This window comes from Microtus oregoni, unplaced genomic scaffold (genome assembly GCF_018167655.1).
Source record: "Microtus oregoni isolate MIOR12 unplaced genomic scaffold, Mior012 000005F_ref0000423, whole genome shotgun sequence".
NCBI classification, from domain to species: Eukaryota; Metazoa; Chordata; class Mammalia; order Rodentia; family Cricetidae; genus Microtus; species Microtus oregoni.
In genome coordinates, this window is record NW_024543064.1 from 49,941,408 (window position 1) to 49,959,246 (window position 17,839).

The 17,839-nt window shown below is 42.7% G+C and overlaps 1 protein-coding gene across 7 annotated transcripts in view; it reads right to left on the minus strand.

The window, feature by feature from the left end:
- The window catches only part of Patj (PATJ crumbs cell polarity complex component), a 307,480-nt gene that overhangs the window by 83,652 nt on the left and 205,989 nt on the right, over window positions 1-17,839 (minus strand). For all 7 annotated transcript variants that reach the window (XM_041651469.1, XM_041651475.1, XM_041651470.1 and 4 more), the window contains 2 exons: window positions 11,948-12,020; window positions 1,328-1,414 (listed from right to left, as the gene is read on the minus strand). In XM_041651469.1, coding sequence (XP_041507403.1) covers window positions 1,328-1,414; window positions 11,948-12,020 — 160 coding nt within the window. The remainder of the gene's footprint in view (window positions 1-1,327; window positions 1,415-11,947; window positions 12,021-17,839) is intronic.

A 17,839-nucleotide genomic window follows, 5' to 3' on the forward strand; every position in this document is an offset into this window, starting at 1 on the left:
TGCAGCTTCCATGCTGGGTGGTTTTAGGCAACTTATTTCATGTTTCAGCACCTGTTTCCTTTCTCTTACTACTGCTTCCACAGGTGAGCTAAAGCAATTCCTTTCCCTGCCCTTCCTGGGCAGCCGTACCAGCTTCCGGCCTTGGACACCAGCACCCAAGATTTCCAGCATGTGATTCCCATGACTTGTCTCAGTGACATCCCTGGTTCTAAGGCCTTTGAACCTGGCTTCTGTGATTCTTCAGCTTATAGACAACCTATTGTGGGGCTTCTGAGACTGCACAGTCAGGTAGGTCAGGTTCCCCAGTACCCTCTTCACACAGTCATCTTAACTATCTCTCTTCCTGGAGAACCACCAGTAGGTTCGTACTTTCATTCTGGGTTTGAAAAGCACACTTTACTTTATATATATTTTTTGGAAGAGAACAGGGGGCCTTATGTGTGATTTATTGCTCCCCTTGTTAGTGGGATCTTGTGTCCCAAGAAGTTTGCTAGTTTGTAGTGGTCTGCTACAATTTCTACCTTTGCTGAAGTAACCTTTCTTTTATACCTGAGCAAGTCAGTTCACTTAGTTGGAGATAAAATCTAAAGAGTTCTAATACATACTTTTTCTAAAAGCTGAAAGATAAAGAAATGAATTATTTCTCAAACTCCTTCAAGTAAAATAAAACCTCAGGCAGATTTAAAATCATCTAAATGGTGAGTTTCTGGAGATCTATACACATTTGAACCACAGAGGGGCAAGGAAACAACAACCAGAGCCAGCCCACAGTTCTTTCTAACAACTGCAGTCCAGCTTTGGAAGTGATTGCATACAAACCAGAAAGGTACATCATGAAAAAAGGCATGGACACAGACAGCATGCACACAAAGAAGCCATTGACCTTTGAAGGAAATTAAGTTCCTTAACTTCATGTCCTTATTTATAAAGGAATGGTCACTACCGTCACCAATGCAGAACACAGCAGAGAGCTTGGTTCAAAGTAGACAATTAAACAAGACATCAAAGGCACCTGGTGGGACAGCCACACCTTCCTTCATCTGGGGCAACTAAGTATCTTTTACTAGGAAACAAAGGCATCATCTCTTCCTGTGTTGCTAAGGTTCCTTCAGTCCAGATCCTGGAAATACCCAGGGCTGAGCTGCACTAGAAGGAGGGGCTGGAATGCCCAGACAGCACAGTTCAAGTGTGGTGAAGAAGATGCTGTGTTCTTGTCTCAGAGCTCAAAGCACCTTGTGACTAGGACAGTAGGCAGTCAGTCCTTCGTCTAGGGTAGTGAGTGCAAGCCCTGCTCCTGCCCTGTGCCCTCCCACTCTAGGATTCTTACCGGTTTGGGGCTTTCAGTGTCAGGCAGGTGTCTGACGTCCACACTGCTGTCTTCCTCACTACTGACAGGTTCAGTGCCACCCAGGTCCTAAGGGACAGTAAAGAAAAGCAGCGAAGATGTCATTCTTCACTCACACTGTCTCAAGCCACACACACTGCACAGCTGTAGGGGTGGTGTTCCTAAAGCTACAGCGGACACTGTTTCTGCAGAAATCATCCTGCCATCTTCCTTTGTAACAGAAAGCCAGCAGACACATGTGCCCGTTTGTTTTACTAGCATCAATTCCTGCTGCCTGTAGTGTTCCTCAGGAAAGTCTGCCCGTTCTCTGTTCCAGGCTGACTGGCTGTCTCAGGCCAGGTCCCTTTTTCTTATCAACAGTTTGTCAGGAACAGGAACCTGGACGATGAACTTTGTCAGTTCTGGTAACAAGACTAAGAAACGTGTGCTGGAGGTTTGCTGGATGTTCTTCATCTTTGGCTTTTTTTCTTTGTATTTTACTACTTATCTGGATGTTTATGCCCACAGATTTAGTTTTTACAAGCCAATAGACACTGAAAAATTATTTCCCCCACAGAATTGTAATCATATGTGCCTAGAGAAAGAATGTGGTTGAACTGATGTAGTCACTAAGACACATGATGTCTCAGGGTTTCTACTGTTGTAGGAGATACTGTATACACGATCCACATGTGCATTCTGATACTGGGGGAACGTGAATCTGGGTATTCCATTGTTGTAACAAATCATGTCCCCACAAATTCACTGCTATGTTAACCACCCATGCTTTAATTTTCCTCTTTCTCCTTCTGGTCTTATACATTCGACCCATCCCACGCTCTGTTTAACTTGAGATAGAATTCCAATCCCTAAAAGCTGAACATTTACGTTCTGAGGTGGCCAACTGGGATGCCAAGATTCTGGTGTAATTATTGTTACATCCGCACCTGTGTCTACCAGACCTTCAATGACAATGTCATTTATTCATATTTTTAATTTTAATCTTTGTTCATTTATAGAAGTTTGCCAAAAATACTTGCTTTATGGCTTTTATTGAGTTTTTTTTTGTTCTTTCTTCCATATCTGTTCTATCATCCAGAGCAGTATGGTTTCTTACAATAGGAATTAGGTTCTTTAATTGCTCCAGGAAGGAGTTTCCTCCATGACAATAGGAAAATGACTGAATGGAACTTGGTATGGGGGGCCTGTGAGAGGCCCCTCAAGTGGCTTCTTGATGGCAAAGGGTTACCTTGACTGTTCTTTGTTTATCTATCTATCATCATGGGTCTGGATAGGGGGGTCCATAAGTCCTACCCTTCCTGAAGGACTTCTGACAGTGTCATTTTGTTGTTGCTCTAGTAAATAACCTCCCACCTGTGTTTAAGCAAGATACTGTGGACAGAAGTTTCTGTTCCACATGGTGTCATAACCGTTCAGTCCCAAGTAAACACACAGAGGCTTAAATTATAAACTGTTTGGCCTATTGCTCAGGCTTATTACTAACTCTTACAATTCAAATTAACACATAATGCTTATCTATGTTTAGCCATGTGACTTGGTACCATTTCCCAGTAAGGCTTTCTCATCTTGCATCCTCTGCATTTGGCTGGTGACTGCATCTCTGATTTTCCTCTTCACAGAATTCTCCTAGTTTGGTCACCCCACCTATACTTCCTGCCTGGCTATTGGCCCATCAGCATTTTATTTAACCAATATGAATGGCAAATCTTTACAGTGTTCAAGAGCATTATCCCACAGCAGGAAACTCTCACTGAGCTTAGTGGGTCACACACGAGACAGAAAGTAGGAGGGGCTGTGTAAGCAGAAGGGTTTTATGGGAGAGGATAGAGCGATAACAGGGGTGAAAACAGATGAAATGTAGTCTATAAATTAAGTGTATGGGACTGTCAAACAATGAAAGGAAGTTTGTTTGTTTTTTGGTTTTGTTTGTTTTAAGACAGGGGTTCTCTATGTAGCCTTGACTGTCCTGGAACTTGCTCTATAGACTGGCAAAAACTCAAGAGATCTACCTGCCTCTGCCTCCCGAGGGTTAAAGGTGTGTGCTATCATTGACCGGCCCATTGAGAGAAATTTTTTTTTCAAAAATTGGCATTCGCCTTTAATCCCAGCACTCGGGAGGCAGAGATAGGTGAATCTCTGTGAGTTCGAGGCCAGCCTGGTCTACAAGAGCTAGTGCCAGGACAGGCTCCAAAGCTACAGAGAAACCCTGTCTTGGAAAAACTAAAAAAAAAAAACTAAAAAAAAAAAAATTGGCATTGCTACAGAAGCATATGATTTTAAAGTCTCTGGCCTTAAGAGGGAGGGGTTTAGAATTAGTATTTGTACTCCAAGGTCCAACTTAACAGGAACAGCCTGGGGTAACTGTACATACAGTGAGCAATTTTCTAAGTGTTGCTTTCCCACAGCTGCAAAGAACAAGTACAGAAAGACATTCAACAGTCACCATAGGACTTGGTAAAAAAAAAACAAACAATAATTAATAGTGAAGAAAACCTGTTATGTACTTGTGTGGATGTGGATAACAGAAACACAAAGTGAGGTGGCAAATACTCAACAAAGCCCTACAGCCCTAGGTGACCCGAGTGTCTCAGTTCCTGGTATGCTGCATCCGTATCACAAATATACAAGAATCACAATAGATATTCTAATGCCTTTCTATAATTCTTGTATGTCGATAAAATCTTGGCATTTAAAGAACTAATTCTGTGTAGGAAAGCCACTCAGAACAAGAGGCACCCAGTACAATCAATAGACATATCCTCAACCCTGAGCAGCAGCAATCTCTGGTCCACACAGCTCATCGCACCACATACAGCAGTTGCAATTCTGAATGTCTGAATGTCTGGTGATAGTGCTCTTTTTCCATGGAGGCTTCATTAGAGTTATTCACCTAGCCAACATGTTAATATGTATGACAAATTAGGCTCCATGTCAAGTTCTCCTTCCAAGGCACCAGTCTTACGGAACAAACAGCTGTTTCAGTAACCTGCAGAGTCATACAGTATAGCTGTATTTAAGATTCTCCTCTATGAACCAAAGTTATTTGCCACTAAAAGCTCCTCTCTGAGTTTGCCTTGAGAGTTGTACTGTATTTTCCTAACTTATTGTGCCTCCATTTGATGCTAGGGCCAACAAACAATATAACAACCAGGTTCTTTGAGAAACCATTTTCATAACTTACCTAGTCATGAACAATTTAGCTGGATGGTGGTATATCCACTGAGTATAAGAACTGTCTGTCAAACAGCCACTATGACTTATGCCTGCACCAACAGTCTAGAACACTCTTGGGATGCCTTTATCTCAGTGGAATCCCAGGGAGTGTAATGAAAGTGCAGCCTCAGTCAGAGCAGTTTCTAAGTTTGTACCAGACTTTGGGTACCACAAGCCTTAGTGAATTATAGCAACCACTTCTACCTATACCTAAGACACAATACTCAGATTTGGAGCAAACCCTAAGCTATCTGAATGTGACTTGTACTGGGATAGGGGTAGGCATTTTCCTCTGACTAAGAAGGCAATTAAAGCTTACTAAGAGAAGCCCTCCCGAGCTGCCTCCCTGGTGTTGCATTAGTGAAGATGCTTTTCTTGGGTCTTTTCCATTTTTAGGATTGTGGGCTGAGCAGGTTACGGGAAGAATGAAGCAGTAGAGGCAGCAGAGCAGCCCTGGCAGGGATGACAGCAGAGAGCTTGGTGGGCTCAGGGTGAGCTGCCTGAATACTAGAGGAGAGGCAACTGAACAGTTAAGAGAACAGCCAGGGCAGAAATGAAGGAAAGGTGAAGCTGACGGAGGATAAAAAACTGTAAAGAAGAAAAAATAAATAAAAGACATGGCAATTGATGGAAACTACTCAAAAAAAAAAAAACCCAAAAAAAAACCAAAAAAAAAAAAAAAACAAAACTGTAAAGAGCCAGGGAAGAGAAAAGGCCAGCTAGCTCTGGCCAGTGGGTGAGTTCCGGAGAGCTGTCAAGCCGGTGTGTAGCAAGGACCTGCCAACAAACAGCCCTTCAAGAAACAAGTACTGGATAGCCATCCACCACACAGTAATGTTTCAATGATGGACCATATACATAGTAGGGTAACATATGTCTTAGGATTTCTAGTGCTGTGATGAAGCACCAACCAAAGGTAACTATGGGAGGAGGAAAGGGTTTGTCCAGCTTGCATGTCCAAGCAAGGTCCATCACTGAGGGAAGTCAGGTAGGAACTGGAGGCAGGAGCCGACACAGAGGCCACGCCATGCAGGAGTGCTGTTTACTGGCTTGTTCCTCATGGCTTGTTCTCACTTTGGTCACTAAGAAGATGCTCTGCAGACTTGCCTACAGGCCAATCTGCTGAGGACATTTTCTCAAAGTTCTGTCCACTGACATAAAAACTAGCACATGCTTCACACATTGTCACTAGTCACACTGCACTTCTGTGCAGCAAAGCAATCAGTACGTGCATGTTACTTGATAATATGAGATAATTACTATTGATGTCTGTATTACACTACTTTATAAAATGTGTCTCTAACACACCGCACTACTCTGCTGGCACTCAGGCACTCATGTTTAGTCTTTCTCAGAAGCATTCATTAGCATCTCTTTTACATCCTAATTACACATGCGGGGAATCTCTGAGGAGACGGAAAGATCTCTGATGCCAACATCTGTGCCTCTTTCAAGCCCTTTGTCTGATTCATTCCTCCTGGGTCTGTTCACTTCAAAGGCCATGCTCTAAGTCGGACTATATTCACCTTTTAAAACCTTCTCTTCTGCTTTTAGTTGAACATGCCTCCATGGAGGAGGACATGAAGTCAAAATCCAAATGGTAAAGAGACTCAGGAGAGAGAGAGAGAGAAAGAGCGAGAGAGAGAAGGAGGGAGGGAGGGGGGAATTGAGAATGGTTGGAAATGGGCACTTACTTTCTAGGCAAGCTAAGGTTTGCAAGTATAGTGTGTGTCCTTAAACAACACAAGAACAAAATTGCATGTCCACTCTGAGAACAGAATGGCTCACACAGCAAGGAGCCGTTAAAACACCCCACTTGCCAAGAGCTTAAAACATGGCAAACAGTCAGAGACAGGAAGGAAGTCAGAAGCATGACTCTAAGGAACAAGGATCCCTGGTGACTTGCAGACCATCTGGCTGAAGGAAAGTGGCTGCTGACAAGATGAGTCCATTAATCCAGGAGATAGGTGGTCACTTCTCTCTTGCTGATCTTCAAATCACCTGTCCAAGGTGGTGGGCTTGGCCAGGCCTGCTCACGGCAACAACTTCCCAGGAAGACCCAAGTCAGGAAATACAGGAAGTAAGGACCATAGATGAGCAAATGGCAAAGGTACCAATACAGCATCACCCAAAGATGGTAAAGGTGTGTGTTCATGTTCATGTCCTATAAAGATGGTAAAGGTGTGTGTGTGTGTGTCCTATAAAGATGGTAAAGGTGTGTGTGTTCATGTTCATGTCCTATAAAGATGGTAAAGGTATGTGTGTGTATGTGTCTGTGTCCTATAAAGATGGTAAAGGTGTATGGTGTGCTTGTGTCCTATTAAGGACATTTTTTCCCCACACCTTCTGAAATTCCAAACTTTGCTTCTGCTGGGCTCACTGAGAATCTCCCAAATAAGGTGATGATGATTGTTTTTTCATTTATTTTAGCTTAATGTTTTAGCTATTTTTGATTAGAAGGAAAAATGGGGCCATACTGGGCTGGGACTGGAAGCAGAGAAGCTTCCTCTTGCAGGAGATGGGAGCTATACATGGAGACCCACAACTGGACAGTGTGCAGAGACTGAGAGACTTGGGAGCACTTGGCTCTGAGTGGGGTGTCATCATCAAACCCTTCCCCTCAGGGCTCAGGGAGGTATGAAGAAAAGGAAGTAGAAGGCTGTAAGAGCCGGAGGGCAGGGATGACAGCAAGGACATAGTGTCTCCAGACAACAGGACTGACGCACACATGAACTCAGAGACTGTGACAACACGCACAGGCCTGCACAAAGAGGCTGCTGGCCCTGAGAGGGGAGAGGAGACACAAGCCCAGAAGCTATCTCCAACTGACAACCACTTGCAAAGGAAAAATTAATTTTCTCCAGCGAAGTCTCACTGGATATATAAACCACACTTAAAGGCAGGCCCCATGTATATAGATGGCAACACAAAATGAATTCAATGGTATTTTTGTAGACTTTTTTTTTTTGCCTCATATTAATTTGTTTGGGCATTTTTTATCTCATTGATCTTTTGCTTGTAGGGTTCCCAATCTTTTGTTTATATGGGTCGTTTTGTTTGTTTGTGTGTATATCTGTGTGCATGTTTCCTGTGCTTTTTTGCTATTTTTATAATCCTTTTTTAAATTTGCTGTTTGTTTTCTAAATAGAGAAAGGCATAGAGCTGGATGACTAAGAGGGTCTGGAAGGAGAAACCATGATCAGATTATGTTGTATGTATTTTCAGCAGTTAAAAATGTGTGAGTGTGTATGCACGAGCATGTACCAGGAGAGAAAGCACTCACCCTGGGCTCACCGGCCGGCTAGACTGGCTGGCCAGCACTGGGGGACAGATATTCTACATGCAGAGCTTTCAGGCCTGTGCTAAAGACCCAAACTCAGGTCCTCACCCTTATGCAGCAGACATTTCACTGACTCACCCCAATCTCCTAATTTAATACTTTTGAGACAGAGTCTCACTACTTAGCCTAGGCTGGTCTTGGTCTTAAATCCTGTCTCTACCTCCTGAGTGCCAGGACTGCAGGATATACTGTCACCTTGCTGCTTTATTTTTATGATACTTTGTTTTCTCAGATATACGATTTACGCACAGTTTCTTACTAACTGCATAGAAAGAAGCTTGAGCACAGGAACATTGCTTTGAGGGCAGGGCATCGTTCAAGCTAAGAAGGTTCTGGTGGTTTAGAAAGACGTTTCCACCAGATGAACATTAGTGCTGTTACTCCCATTTTCTCATGCACAGTATCATTATGACAAGAACACATGGATAAAAATAACTGTTTTCCTTTGATTTGAGATGTCACTAAGCTAAAAACCTAACAGGCATGCCTCCCAGAATAATTAAAGTTTGTTTCCCTCTCAATATTTAAAGGTAAGGTCTCACTATGTAGCACTGTCTGGCCTGCTGCCTCCCACTCACAGAGATCTGCCTGCCTCTGGCTCCTGAGTGCTGGGATTAAAGGCATGCGCCATCACATCTGGCTTGTTTCTTATTTTTAAAATAAGAGCCATGTTTGTTGGTTTAGACTACCTTATGACTGTGTTCCTAAATCCAGTGCACTTTTCAGAACACCACATAGGGCTTTTAGTTCCCACTGCAGCAGAAGTTCACAGATATTTTTGGGAAAAAAAAAAAAATCTTGTTTGCTAGATAGGACAACCTGAATTTCTCTTTCCTAACCACTACCATGAACACATTTTTAGATGAGCAGGAATTCCAGAATGGCAGTGCACAACTAGGGGTAAAATGGCAGCCATGGCTGTTCCTCTGCAACCATCTCCTCAGCTCTTCCTGACTGGACACTCCCTCTCATGTGGTATTTGAAAAGCACAACCTCTGAGCAAAAGCAAGACAGAAGTTCCTCCTGTAAGAGATGTTTACAAGATCCAGGACTCCTTATGGAGGGATGCCACGAATATCCAACATCCACATTCTACCTGAACCCTCACCATCTCTTATGAGACCCCTGCAGTGACTTTTTAACTGGTTTTCCTCCTCAATTAAGACATCCTCTTATTTATTTGTTGTGTGTATGCCCTCATGTGGCAGTAAGAAAACTTCTGGTGACTGTTTTGGTTTCCATGTGGCTGCAGGGATTGAACTCGGGTGTCTGTTACACCTCTCACACACTTACCATTGCTTTTAGCAAGTGTCTTTACACACTGAGTCTCAGGACGCCTCTGACACTTGTCACTCGGCTAATCCTGAAATATAGCCCTGGCTGGATGTCTTCTGTTCAAGATGTTTCTAACAGCTCCAAGGGCCTACAGCATGTCACAGCCTTCTGGCGTTTAGGATTCAAGTCTCCCATGTAACCTCAGTTTATTTTCCAATATATTCTATTATTTGATTTCACATCCCTCTCTTCCTCTCCCAACTGCTACACTTCCTTTTTCTTCTGCTGTGTTTTAGTTTGTACTATTTTCATGTTCTACAAAACCATTTTTAAGCACACAGAGTCTCGTCATGTAACCCAGACTGGCTGGGCTCATGGTTCTCTTCCCTCACCTCGGCCTCCATATTGTTGGGAATATGTGCTGCCACACCTGGCAGCATAGTAGGAAATGAGGTACACACTTACACTCACTGCACCAAGATCCCCACGACCAAGCATTTGTCAGTGGATGGCTGGATACGGAAACGAATCTTATAACAAACTGTGCTAATTTACAAACCAGTACCAACCAGTGATAGGTAAACATGGAGAACTTTGTTAAGTGAAACAAGCCAGGTGTTCAAAGTAAAGTATCACCAGAGCCATCGGGGAGAGAGCTAAGAGCCCTGAAGGATGTACTTCAAGCAACAACACTGTATAGAAATTCCAGAGCTTCACTCTTTTAAAGGAAACTCATATTTTTACAAGCGCCTCGTTGTGATTTAATTATCTTTCAAATGTACGATGGCTACAAGTGATGCAGCTGCTGTGACAAGGAGCTTGAAAGTGGCGTCATCTCTACCTCATAAATATTAGTAGCCTGCTTTATTTAAAAAGCAAAATCAGGCCAGTGTGCTCACCTTTAATCCCAGCACTTGGGAGGCTGAGGCAGGCAGATCTCTGAGTTTGGGACCAGCCTCCAGACTGTTCTATATAGATGAGTTCTAGGCTAGCTAAGACTACAGAGTGAGACCATGCCTCAAAAGAAAAAAAAAGGGCAAAATCAGTCTTCTAAATGCTCATAAGACAATGATGCTCCTTTGAATGACACCAAGCTACTCTTTGTATGGCTAATTACTAATTCAGCAAGATTAAGACATAAAAAAAATCTTTTTTACAAGTGACTAAATTCTTTTTCAATTATGACTAACCATTTTGTAATTAGCACATTTATGTTTAAAGTGAATTGAGACAGCTAGTTTATACTATAAAGACTAAGTTCAAGTTCAAATAAATAAAACAGTTCATCTGTGCTGAATGTTGCTTTGAGGTATCAGCTGTACTAAGGTACTCTATGATAAATGCACGGGGCTCAGTGGTCATGGCCAGGTCTGCACAGACTGAACTGACTGGCGCATCTGGGCATGGGCCCATGGGTATATGATACAGCCCCTGTGTCTCTTCTCAAGGCTGAAAATAACAACACTGCCTCTCAGTCTGTGTAGGAGTCATGAAAAGAATACTGGAAGTAGCCAGACAGGGCCTGACACAGTTAGCAGCATCCTTGATCACCTGTCAAATGCCGTCCTGAGCAGGAAGCTGGAGACATCAACTGGCCAGGGACATACTAAAGAAGCCATGTGGTTGATATTCGCAGCAATTCCAGACAGCAGGAGACAAATGAAACCACTGTGCTTTTATACAGCTTGGAATAACAACCTGTGGTCTCAGTCATCTTCTGGGGGGAGGGGTGGTGTCTTAGAACATAGTCTGTACATTAATTACTTAATATTAGTAACAAAACAGAAGCTATTGTCATTATTCTTCCAAAAACTAAAATGTGGGTCAAAGGGTTATTGTACTCCTCAAGGCTTATGCTCATGCACAGCTGCAGGACCTGAATTGGTAGCTTGGCTATGGGACTGGCCCTCTGACACCATGTCTACTATCTATTCCATGTCTTTCCTCTCCATTGTCCTGTCAATCTCTTGATGCTAGGCACGGAACTCAGGGAAAGCCAGGCATGGATTCTACTACTCCATCTCTAGACCCTTTGAGGTCTTAAAGTTAAAAAAACAAACAAAGCAAAACCTTAATGTTTGCAAGGCTGATGAAATCATGATTGAAACAATGTTTATTGCTACAAATGTGTACGACAATAGCCGGTCAAAACAGATAAAAATCAAAAGTGGAATTGCATCTGATTCAATGCTGATTGCCCTCGACTGGATTTGGAGTGGGGGCTAGTAAAGCACACCTCAGGGTGTGTGTGTGTAAGGATGTCTAAAGACAATGGACCTGTGGAGGAGAAACTGAGGGGGAAGTCAGTAGCTGTCCATGAGACGAGTGTGCAGAAGGAAGAGGGAGACACCAGCCCACAGGCACAAGTGCCTTTCTTCCTGACAAGTGTCTCTCACTGCTACGGTGCCCTGAGGACAGCAGAGTCCAGCAGCTTCTGTCAAGGCCTGGGACTACACGGTAGCCCCCCTTATCCTGAGGTTTCCAGCTTTGTGGATTGATTAGCTGTAGGATTCTCTGTTTTCAATATATAAATAGCCACTGCTAGACCATCCGATAGATCTGAGGAACTTTGTAACTCTGAAGAGGTAATATCAGTGAGTTGATTCTAATACATTTAACACTGCTTTATACCTTATATTTTGTTTACCTCAAATTCTTTTTATCTTAGACATGGAAATTTGCTAGTTATTAGATATTATGTAACTAAAATTCAAAAAGTAAGGTTCTATGGAAATGACAAAATATACTGAGTGCGTTTTTCCAAACAACCTTACCTCAACAGGTGATGGGGAGCTTGATGGTAGCAGGAAGGGAGCGACAGCCATCTGATGGACTGCGTCTTCGTTTCTGTGAAATCATCAAGGAGAAGAATCAGTACTTGAAAAAGGTTAAGTTTCTGACTCAAATTACAAATACTTCCTTAGTTCTCAGTTAACGTGTGCATAACACCACAGAATTAAACATGTATATGGAGAGATCGACACACAAAGCTCTTACGCAAAGACAGGTGTTGTGCTCGAGAGATACCCGGATACAATTACTAATGAAGAAGAATGGGAATGCCATGAGTCAGTAAATCGGGCTTAGGGCATCTGATGCTGAAGGAGATAATTTTGGAAAGGTGTCAACTCTTTCGACATTGTGGAATGTCAGATTTTCAAACACTGGGCACCGCCTCTAGGTCCCACTCATGTTCACAGTGCTGTGTTCTTTGGACTGGAGGGATTCCCAGCCCCCTCATTTGTCTTCAAACTTTGTTCTGCAAATGAAGAATGTCAAGCTATCTATAGAGGCCCTGCATGGCAGACTGTGAGGAGCAGTGATGGATGGGGAGAGAGGAACTCTGGGAAGATGATGCCTTGTGGTTATGTGAATGCTGCCTGCCATCTCAAATGAGCAGAGCAGGGAGGAGCTAGCATCTAATCAGATGGGGACAGGAGCACAGCCATGGCTAAAATGCCAGTTCTGATCATGTGGCTCATTTCTGTGCTGCCAGCGGACAGTAGGCAGTGCCTTGTGGGGGATAACGACTGTCATCCATTATTCACCCATCATGCGGGATCAATGTAATTAAGCTAGGATTTACTTATGTGAAGCTTTATCTTTCACAAATAAAAGCATGAAAACTCACAAATATTATAAAATATTATGTGACTAAAAATAACATAATATGTTAAGTAATGTGCTTAACATGTGGAAGCTGGTGATGTAGTTCAGTGCTAGAATATTTGTTAACCACATCGAGGGCCTGAGTTCGATCTTAGCAGTAATAAGGGAAAAATAAACAAACATAAGGCCCCATATGTCTCTCCACATAGAAAGGTGATTTACCTGACTTGGCAGCTGGGTAACAAGTCCACTGGTCCATGTCATTCCTACTTCAGACTTCAGTCATAGTCATGTCCGTACGTCCTTGAAAGGCCTGTCTTTAGCCAATTTATAAACCCTATCCATCCTTCTCAGTATCATTCAATAACCTCAACAAGATGACTGGCTCCACTCACAAGGGCCACGTTTACCTTTATTCCACTGACATATCTGGCTGGGGTCTCCTCCTGAGCTCACCATCTGCACATTGTCTAACTCCCCACTTTAAGGGTCTCTACCGCATGTCTGACAAACATCGCGAGAAAAACAGAGCTCAGTCTTCCTCTCAGTCTCCAGAACTCTCTGTAGCTGATTCTCACCTGAGTGTTCACAAAGACTTGCCTTCCTGTTTAACCAGGAACTAAGAGCCTTTGAAAATTTGGTCTGCCAGTACACGTTGATCATATCGGCCCCCACGATTCTCTCATCCCTTCCCTACCACTGAACCTGCTCTTCCTCCCTGTAAGTCCCTTTCCTACTTTCACACCTACCTGTGTGTGTCCAGCTGCATTTAATTAGGATCACTTGCATGAACACAGGTGGTGCGCTGAATCTTTCTAGAAAAAACTCATCTCTCGGTGGCACTTCCATTCCATGAACAAGTCCTGTGACTCGATATTCAAAATACATCTTTAATCTCTTCACTGCCTCCCAGCCTACCCTATGTGCTGGCCACCACCATTTTTCACCCCAACTGAAGAAAGATTTTTATTTGATTTCCTGTCTTATGTTTCTTAGCATCTTCACTGAAGTTCATTCTTCACCCAGCAAAGTTATGGTGGTTTTAATCGATAAGCCTGACTATACTAATCACCACCCTTGCCTCCCCTCTTTGTTATCATCTTTGTTCTGACCATGAACTTTTATCTTTCTTACATGATGTTATACTTCTCTTCTGGCTTTAAATCATCCTACAGCTTCTCTTACATTGAAGAGGCAGTCTCTACTGTGTTACTCCTGGGAGCAACCTACCTCTAGCTGTGGGGATTTGAGGAATCACTTCTCAAAGTCTTTGTTTCTACACTGTTAATGGAAGCAGACTGAACTATCCGAATCCTAAGATGGAGAATATTCTTTGGGAAATGAGGCTGAGTATAAGGAAATAAAGGGGTTGAGGAGATGGCTAAGTTGATAAAGTGTTTGCCATACAAGCCTGAGGACCCGAGTTTGGGTCCCCAGTATCTAAGTAAAAGCTTGTGCCTGTAATCTGCTGGGAAGGTGGGGACAGGTGATACCTGGAGTGCCATGGCTAGCCAGCCTAGAAGAATTAGCAAGTTCCAGGTTCAATGAGAGACCCTATCTCAAAGAAATAAAGTGGAGAATGAGAGACGAAACTCTCAACACTGACCTCTTGCCTCCGACTGCATGCACAGACACCTGTATACATATATGTATACATAAACATGTACACACATTTTTAAAAAGTAAAGTATAAATATCATTTCTCATTTTGTTCATTTTTTTGGATTGCCCAGTACTTGAACTAAATCAAAACAAGTGTGAGAAAATCCAGAACTATAAAGTGCTATAGAACATGGAGAATTTGTTTTTTTTTCTGATAGCATTACTGATGCCGTGAACATACCACAAGTATGTATGTATGTAGAAGACTACAATTACAGGAGTAAAATCCAGTATTCAGTAGTTGCTCACACACAAAAAAAGCAGTCAGCTAACATGGAGTAAGTAATGGATTTTCCCAATGGTAACTGCCCTTCCCATTCAGTTTTCCCCATTGAATGGACCTGTGAGCAAAAAGCAATTGGGACACACCTGATACAGATGTGGCGTTCACAGGGCAGGGAGAACTAGGAAGTAACTAAGTAGACGACTTTCCCTTTCTCTCTCAAAGACTACAAGCATTGAAAACATGGCTGCACATATATTTTGAGGTCATGATTAATTGTCTCAGGACAGCTTAAATCAGGTAAGCTATCTCCTTAAAATTTAATAATTTCCTACAAGTTTGTATGACTTCAATGTCATTAAAGTCCACTAATTTTTTTTAACCTCACATAGTAGAAAACCTACAAGTACTCTTAGTGGACAGAATAAGTTACAATTCATAGTCTTTTATAACCCACTCAGTAGTGAGTTCACACAGCCCCCATCAAGTTGTAGAGAGTGGCATCATAGTGGCTTCAAAGAGGGAAGACACAGGAGAAGAAAAATGGAAAAGAATTGGCACTGCAAAAAAACAAGGACTTCTTGAATTTTGCATACAAATGGATGGAAATAGAAAACACTATCCTGAGTGAGGTAAGCCAGACCCAAAAAGAGGAACATGGGATGTACTCACTCATATTTGGTTTCTAGCCATAAATAAAGGACATTGAGCTTATAATTCATGTTCCTAGAGAAGCTAAATAAGAAGGTGAATCCAAAGACAAACACATAGGCATCCTCAGGAATATTAACCTTCATCAGGCGATGAAAGGAGACAGAGACAGAGACCCACACGGGAGCACCGGACAGAAATCTCAAGGTCCAAATCAGGAGCAGAAGGAGACGGAGCACGAGCAAGGAACTCAGGACCACGAGGGGTGCACCCACACACTAAGACAATGGGGATGTTCTATTGGGATCTCACCAAGGCCAGCTGGCCTAGGTCTGAAAAAGCATGGGATAAATCCGGACTAGATGAACATAGCGGACAATGAGGAATACTGAGAATTCAAGAACAATTGCAGTGGGTTTTTGATCCTACTGCACGTACTGGCTTTGTGGGAGCCTAGGCAGTTTGGATGCTCACCTTAGGAGACCTGGATAGAGGTGGGCAGTCCTTGGGCTTCCCACAGGTCAGGGAACCCTGATTGCTCTTCGAGCAGATGGGGGGGGGGGGACTTGATCGGGGGAGGGGGAGGGAAATGGGAAGCGGTTGTGGGGACGAGGCAGAAATCCTTAATAAATAAATAAATTTAAAAAAAAAAAAAAAAAAAAAAAAAAAGAATTGGCACTGCAAACAAGCAGTGGGCCAGGTGACATCTGTGGAGACTTCAAGTCCTCAACAGTCTAAAGATTCTCCTAAAGAACCAAATCTATTTGCTTTATAATCAAACTTTTATTTTTTTAAATGGTTTTCAGACACGTTCTCTCTTTTTTTTAAAAAAATATTTATTTATTATGTATACAATGTTCTGTCTGTTTATATGCCTGAAGGTCAGAAGAGGGCACCAAACCTCATTACAGATGGTTGTGAGCCCCCATGTGGTTGCTGGGAATTGAACTCAGGACCTTTGGAAGAGCAGGCAATCCTCTTAACCACTGAGCCATCTCTCCAGCCCCCATAATCAAACTTTTAAACAATGGTGAAAGTGTCTGAGGCACCCATATGAGATACCACGTGGAGTTGCAGGTGTTTGTATTTTATAATTATCCTAAGCGCTGATGGAGAGAGAAGACAATGAAGTTCCATCACAGACGAGAGTTATTCCAGGGTACATTTCCCTGTGTGTACTGCAGTGACCCTAACCCCTGGGGACTGTGTTCGAAGACACCTATTGGATGCCTAAGACCAAAGTAATGGACCCTACTGATACTCTGTTTTCATATGCACAGTGTTCTAGTTTCCTGTGTGCTGCTATGATAAAAACACTCTGACCAAAAGAAATTATGGGAGGAAGGATTTATTTGGCTTACAATTAACAATGCAGCCAGCCATTTAGGGAGTCAGGGCAGGAACTCGAGCAGAAATTTGAAGCAGAAACCATGGAGAAATACTGTTTGCTGGCTCATAATTAGCTAACTTTCTTAGAAAGCTCAGGACCACAAGAGATGGTGCTACCCACAGTGGACTATCAATTAAAAACTAAGACAATTGAAATTCTCTTCTTAGATGACTCTAGTTGTGTCAAAATGATAGTTAAAGGTGACTAGGACACAAGGTTCTCTAGGATGCTTTCAGACAGAGAAATTAACACAACATAGAACAATAACAAGATAGTTATGTGAATAGGCTATCATTTTAAAGAGCTAAGGCAAATGTTAATATTTGTAGACACTGATTAACAGCTGGGTAACTGAGACCAGGGCTAATGGGCAGGAAATGTCCCATCTCTGTACCTGCTGTGCCCTATGACAGTTGCTTGAGCTGTTCTTTCTCCTACTACAAACATAGGGACAGCATCTTATTTCTTTGAAATCCCAGCTGACAGCAGACCACTTAGCAAGAGAGAATGCACACTACAATGCCTACAGCATGAGTGACCTTAGAAAGGATGAAATGGAAGGCAGTGTGATTAAGCTAAGTCCTGTGCTTTCTAACCTGCTTCCATGAGTCAATCACAACACACTGCTTGCAGTCACTTCTCCACATGAAGGACATGGTGCATGTCCAGCTCACAGGCAGCACCTGGAAGGCACATCATATCCACACTAGATAACACAAACAGCCTGACTCATTGAGTGTATGGAGCAACCACATCCCAGAGTCTCAAATTTTAGAGCAGATACACAGAGCTCAGTAGTGTGTCAAGACGCTACCAAAGGCAATCCTCTAGTTTTTTTTTTAAATATTTATTTTATTTATTTATTATGTATACAATATTCTGTCTGTGTGTATGCCTGAAGGCCAGAAGAGGGCACCAGACCTCTTTACAGATGGTTGTAAGCCACCATGTGGTTGCCGGGAATTGAACTCAGGACCTTTGGAATAGCAGGCAATGCTCTTGATCACTGAGCCATCTCTCCAGCCCCCAATCCTCTAGTTATTACAGAGCTCACCAATGCCTCTGTGTGGACATCTCTAAGATGCCCTGCTGCATTAGGACCACCAGTTTATAAAGTCCTGGGACAGAATC